The 6,787-nt window shown below is 38.3% G+C and overlaps 1 protein-coding gene across 1 annotated transcript; it reads right to left on the bottom strand.

The window, feature by feature from the left end:
* Nucleotides 1-2,119: 2,119 nt before the first annotated feature.
* LOC110931892 lies at nt 2,120-4,908 on the bottom strand. The gene is made up of 4 exons (XM_022175264.1): nt 3,919-4,908; nt 3,408-3,729; nt 2,444-2,717; nt 2,120-2,141 (listed from the first exon to the last, which is right to left on the bottom strand). The coding sequence occupies exons 1-4, from the start codon at nt 4,906-4,908 to the stop codon at nt 2,120-2,122; spliced, it is 1,608 nt and encodes a 535-aa protein (XP_022030956.1).
* Between the last annotated feature and the right edge of the window lie 1,879 nt (nt 4,909-6,787).

Below are 6,787 nucleotides of genomic sequence, written 5' to 3'. Positions count from 1 at the left end.
TATACACCAAAACTCTTTTTACATTTTATCATGTTTTTGGCTTTTTCAAATTTTCTAATGTTTTTGGATTTTCTGAAATTTTCTACTCCCCCTAAAATGCAAACACATTAAAGAAAAATTGAAAACAGACTTAGCTATTGACCCAATTGTAAAACACAAAATGTAAAACAAACTATACAGTAAGTTGACAACCGACATCGAATCGCATCAATTAGCCATCCACTTGGCATAAACAATCAGAACTCCCCCTATCAACAAACTATTTTCTCATTATGATTTCAAAACCCTTAAGTTTGTTTTAATCAAAATGATTTTTCCGGAAAATAAGTTTGTTTTTACCACTTGTAGGTTTGATAGAAAACCACTTGTAGGGATTGGTTCATCATCTTTGTCCATTCAATCATTCGTATCAGGATTACATCAAGTTCAAACTAATGACCTTGAGTAATCACTTTGTCAGAATCAATCTCTTACCAATTGTAAGTATATCCAAAACATTTAATCACATGTAGGAATAAAACATCTACACAAAACCATTTTACCAATCAAGATGCCGATTCCTGCTTCTCAGTTACCAACCTGGAAGCTCCGGCGTAGTCCTTCAACCTGTAAAATTTCAACTTTTAAACTTCTTTTACTCAAACAGATTTTAAGAAAGATGCCGATTCCTGATCCACGATTACAAACTTGGGATCTCCGGCATAGTCCTGATGTTCAGGGAAAGAGAATTTCCACCCAAGTCTTTTCAGACTTGAGGGTTTTCAATTCTTGCTCTGGGGGGTTGTAAGTAGCTTTCTTAGTTGCATAAAAATCTTTAGCCCATTTTGCTTTCCCATCAAGCATTTTCCCAAAAATTTTCTTAACATTTCCATTAAAAACTTTCTCGACATCAAATTCATTTTTCTCGGAGTAAAACTGAACCGAGATCTCAACCTTACCAACTTTCTGTTTAACTTTTTCAAACTTCAGTGATGGAAACTCATCATCATTCACTGAATTTTTTACCTCAACCTGTGGCTCTTCTGGCTTTGTGGAACCAGATTCATCGCCAACTTTCTCATCATGCTTTTTAACAACCCACACTTGGTTGTCTTTTCCTTTCTTTTTGTAAAGATTTTTCTTGGAACATTCACCAACTTCATATTTTGAATTTTCAAAAATTTTAAATTGTTCAGTTAGTGGTTCAACATCAATAATTTTTTCTTTCAGTTTTTTAGAAACTCCCTGTTTTGTCTTGATATTTTTTAGACAATTCCATGCAATGTGACCAGCTTCATTGCACTTGAAACAGGTTCGAGTTTCTTTTGGATGAAACACTCCAGTTCCATTCCTTTTCTTCTCAGCAAGAAACTCCTGATTTGATTGTCTCCAGAACGGTTTCTTCTGTTCATCCTCAGCACTACCTCCTGAAACAAATTCTGTTTTTGTTTTAGTATTTTTCTCTTTTTTATAATTTTCTGGATAAATAAAACCTAAACCTTTCTTTTTGAGCTTACCGTTATGGTTTGGTTTCTTTTGAAAACCAAAACCAGAACTGTAACCCTTTTTCTTGTTTAAACGTTGTTGAACTCTTGAAGTGTACTTTTTAGATTTTCCAGTAAGATTAAAATCTTTTATTTCAGAAATATTGATTTCTGTCATTTTGAAAACCTTTTTGATCATTTCAAATCTGACACTTCTTATTGGAAACTCTTTGTCAGAGTATAATTTGTCAGAATCATTTAAAGTGTATGCTACTTCAAATGTTTCATCATTCAAATTTGATTTTGATAACAAAAATTCTTTACTATAAGACCGTTTAACCGACGATTTTGGACCATTGACTGACGAACTTGAACCTCCAGACTCTGACTTTGACTCAGACTCCTCATCAGTATCTAATACCTGATCGACCACCTTTTTGATTAACTCAGACTCATGATCAGTGTCAGACGATGTGAAAGTGACGTCAATATTTTCTGGTAAATCATCAGTTGTATCAGTTTTTAGCTTTATATTGACTGCTTTTTCAAGTTGCTCCTCGTTTGGTTTTCTAGGAGAATAACCTTCCCAGATTGGAGGCGGACACTTGTTATAGCTAACAGTCGGTTTCTTACCAGTATCTTTCTTCTTTGTCTTTTCATCCTGAAAAGCTTCCATACCTGCAACAGTTGGATAAATTCTATCAATAAGATAATCAGAACTAGAGTAACTTTGCAATAAATGTCTGATTCTCTCATTCTCGATCTTCTCAGTTTCCAACTCTTGCTTCCATTTAGCACTTTCTTCGATGTAGAAGTTTATAGCTTTCTATTTTTTCATCATAATAGCATTCATCATCGTTAGTGCTTGTTCTCTCTCAGAATTTGTCTTTTGAAGACCAGTTACTATTTTGTTCAAGACCTCATAAGATTCTTTTACATAGTTAAGATTGAACAACAACTGCTCCTTCTTCTTTTCATACTCAGCCAGCTTCTCATCTTTGACTGCACAATCTTTGTAAGGTTCCAAACACTTCAAGCAAGGCTTGACAACCTCTATAATCTTTTCAACTTCTATGATCTTTTCAACTTCGATCACTTTCTCAGTTCCGGTCACCTTTTCTGCTTCACTAACTTGTTCAGTCTCAACCATGTCCTCAGCAACACTTTCAGCTTCCTCATTTTGAACAACACTTCCAGCCTTCATTTCTTGTTGTTCTTTTGCAGCTCGTTTCTCCTTCAGTTTCTCTAGGCGATCTACAAAATAGAAATGAAAACTTTTAGGAGAGAGATGAGATTTTGCAATATTAATGTGTTTTTCTTCCTCATCGTCACTACTGTCATCAGTTGGTGACTGATCAAACTCGATTGATTTTTCAGAATTATCATCCGATGAACCAGAATCAGATGGTGTTTGATCAAAGACGACTTCTTTTTCTGAACTTGCATCACTTTGTGAACTTTCCTCTGCACTCTGTGAGCTTTCATCGGATGCAACAGACTCTTACTCATGCTTCTTCACAGTTTCACCGATAGACTTCATCCATTCAGTGAACATATCAGGTTCTTTCACAATTTTTGCAATGAAAGCTTTGAAATCTCCATTTTCATCCACAAACATATCCCAGCTAAAGCCTTCAAGTAGCTTTTCATCTTCTTGATCAACTACGCATGCTTTGCTTTCGGTTGATATGTATTTGTTCCAATTAAAATCCACCAAACATGCTCTTTTTTTTGGGTAAAGGGTTACCCCGGTGATTTTATATATTCACAACCAAAAAACACAAGTAGTGTAGAGAGCCTACACTAGTTCTATCATAGGACATGCCCCATGACAGTAACAACCAGAAAAACCAACCAAAAACAAAACAACCACTAAACAGAAAAGCCACTAGACTACCACTTTCTAGACAAAACTAACACATATAATAACAGTTAATCAGCTGCCATCATATTGCATATCGGAACCCTTGATCTCCCAATCCCCTAGCAACCTTCGAACATTGGCACAATCCTTCAGCTTCGCTCCCATCAGTTTATACCGCACTTGTTGAGTAATAAGTTCACTAATAGATTCCGGAGGCCGCAATTGATTCTTGAATAATCTAGCGTTACGCTCCTGCCAAATGAAATAAGCACTAGCCGCCACTAACAGTCTCGCAACATAGTCATTGACGGATTTCGACTTGGCACGATCACACAACCACTTAACAACTTCATCCCACTTCGGCTGAACCAAATCCATGCCAACCTTATGCCTAACCATAACCTACACTTGAGTCGAAAACTTACCTTCAAAGAATAGGTGATTATGTGAGTCGTGATTAGCATAACATAACAAACAACACATCATGTTCATGTTCTTTCTTCGCGAAATATCCCAGCTCATGATCAGCCACATTAAGAAAGCATGACGCGGGATGCACTGAGAAAACCACACAATACTACACCAATTAACCTGCTCTTCTTGATGCCTAACTGAATCCCAAGCTCGAGTGGAAGAAAACTCATGTTTATCATCACCATGGCGCCACATAAGTTTATCAGACTTGTTCGGATCCAATGACAACCGATCAAGCTGATTTAGAACCGGGTAAATATCCCTCCACGCATCTGGACACCTCCATAAGTTATCAGAATAAACATCGGACACTTTAGAGTTCATGTCAAACCCCGCATTAGCGATGAGCCGAGGAGAAAAAATCTGCACGAGAGGCCCTAGCTCGCTCCAAGTATCAAACCAAGCTGAGGTGTTTAAACCATTACCAATTTCGGACCATATAAAGTTTCTCAAAATAGGACGAAGCTGAAGAATTTTTCTCCAAGACCAACAGCAAGTAGACGGAACCTTGCAAGCCCAAAAACTTTTGCCCCTTAACCTGTACGCGTGAACCCACTCAACCCACAAGGACCGACGGTTCGTAAGGATACTCCAAGTATGCGTTGCCATAAGAGCAATATTAACGTCTCCTATCCGACGAATACCTAACCCACCCTCATGCTTAGGAACACAAACCGTTTTCCACAAAACTTTCGCCCGACCTTTCTGAAAAGCACTATCATGGGACCATAAAAAGTTCCGCATCAAAGCCTCCAAATTAACAATCACTCGGTTCGGCAACATAAATACAGACGACCAGTAGATATGTAAAGAAGACAGAACAGAGATAATAAGTTGCAACCTGCCTGCAAAAGAGAGTAACTTATTCCTCCAATGCATAATACGTTTGTCCAGCTTCTCCACCAAGATTTGACAATCTTTGTAAAGAAGCCGCGAGGATATAAGAGGCACACCCAAATATTTCACCGGCAAACAACCTTCCTTAAAAGGCATAAGGTTCAAAATAGCAGTCTTCACATAAGATGGCACATTCGAGAAATAAACTGTACTCTTCTGAACACTTGGAAACAAACCGGACATTTTAGCAAAAGAATCAAGAGACTTCATAATTCATCTAGCCGAAGCAATCTCACCTTTCGAGAAGATAAACACGTCATCCGCGAAACAAAGGTTGATAATTTGTTGACGTTCACACTTGTTATGGAATTTGAAAGAAGAGTCAATCCTTACCGCATGTTGTAAGATGGCCGTTAGAACCTCCATGACTAGAGTGAATAAGTAAGGAGAGACCGGGTCACCTTGTCTTAATCCCTGACTACCCTTAAAATAACCATGAACCTCCCCATTAACACAAATCGAGAAAGAGGTAGTGGAGACACAAAGCATGCTCTTTTTGAATCCTCGATCGCTTTTCTACCATGAGCCACCTGTGGTTCTTGCTGTTGTTGTTGACCAACTTGTTGATATATGGCTTTCCGGTAATAGTCATCTTTTCCGAACGGATTCTGAGCCCCACTAGCTTCCATGTTCTTGCATTCTCTCTTAAAATGACCTTTCTCCCTGCATCGAAAACAAGTAACTTTAGATTTATCAAAACCTAAAGTAGACACATGTGCATCAAGAAAGTCATTTCTCCCAGTAATCAGCTTGTACTTTTCAGCTTGTCTAAGAACACTAGCTAGACACCATTTAATGTCCATCAGTTCCATCTCTTCGGCGTCTATCTGATCGTAATCCTCCTTTGTAAGCATAGGATTTCCGATCCTTCCAGCCACTAAACCTTCATAAGATAGCAACACTGAACCAAGTAGAGCCATATGATCTTTCGCAACCTCTTCAGAAAAACTTTGGCCGTCTGGAAGATTCAATGCAATGTTGCATTGTATCACATAACCACTTCCACTCTTTGTGCTTTGAGAACTGAAACTTGTAGTTGAATCTTTTGGATTGACACTCGCATATGAAGAGAATCCACTGCTTTTGTTTGAACTTTGATCAGCTTTTTCTATAGAATCCCCAGCACTAAACGCAGTCTGAATTTTCGGGCTTCTTTCAGCTTCCGGAACACTACCCTTGTAGTACATTTTTACATCCTGTTGACCACTTGGACTGTTCATCCTCGCGATCTTTTGCTGTTCCAGATCCTGACCCTCAATTTTCTCAATGAACTGAGAAATAGTTAATCCATCATACACCCCAGTATTCTTCAGAATCATCAAGTAAGTTCCCCATTCTTTTTGCGGTAAAGCGTCTGCTAACTTATCTACCCACTCTTCATGATCTTTTGTTATGCTCAGCATCGACATGGATCGCACTAAGTGGCAGTATCTTTCAATCAACTTCTTCGTGTCTTCTCCGGGCAAACTTGTGAACAAATCAAACTCTTTCTTGAGCAATGCCTTCTTGCTTTTAATCATGTGTTCACTTCCCTCAAACTTAATTCGAAGAGCATCCTAGATTGATTTTGAAGTTTTGTCGTGTTGAAGCAAGATAAAGATGTCTTCTTTGATCGCTTGCTGTAATAGACTGATCATCATCTTCTCGGCTTTGTACATATCTCTTTCTTGAACCGTAAACTCAGATATTTCTTTCTCAACTTGTAAATCAGTTCTTGGCAAAACATACTTCTTCAGAATACATTCCCATGACCTTAAATGGTTTGCCTTAACCCAGTTTTCGAAACGATCTTTCCATCCGTAATACTCCTCAATGCTCATGAGTTTCGGGGGTTTTTGAGTAGTTCCTGTCTCGTTTTCCAAATGCATGGCTTGAGCAATGACAGCCGGAGTAGACGGTGTTGCAAACGCGTTGTGGAAATCGTTATCCATGTTTCAGTAGCACGTATTTCAAAACAGATGCTTTTCGAGCGAAATAGCAAACAACCCACTGGAGCGAAATCAACCAAGTGAAGTTTGGAGCGAAATCAACACTATGTCTTTCTGGAGTGAAATCAACAAACAGCTTTGGAGCGGAAACAGAAGTTTGG

Source organism: Helianthus annuus, chromosome 3 (assembly GCF_002127325.2).
Source record: "Helianthus annuus cultivar XRQ/B chromosome 3, HanXRQr2.0-SUNRISE, whole genome shotgun sequence".
Taxonomy (NCBI): domain Eukaryota; kingdom Viridiplantae; phylum Streptophyta; class Magnoliopsida; order Asterales; family Asteraceae; genus Helianthus; species Helianthus annuus.
Note: the sequence above shows the minus strand (reverse complement) of the source record. Positions and strands in the feature narration are given on the sequence as shown.

Excerpts from the sequence above, each read along its gene's own strand:
- LOC110931892 (XM_022175264.1), bottom strand. The coding sequence starts at position 4,908 with ATGAAGTCTCTTGATTCTTTTGCTAAAATGTCCGGTTTGTTTCCAAGT. Across the intron at positions 3,730-3,918 it reads TTAGGCATCAAGAAGAGCAG|GTTATGGTTAGGCATAAGGT; the intron begins GTTAATTGGTGT and ends ACTCAAGTGTAG. Across the intron at positions 2,142-2,443 it reads AAAGATGAGAAGCTGGCTGA|GTATGGAAGCTTTTCAGGAT; the intron begins GTATGAAAAGAA and ends CAACTGTTGCAG.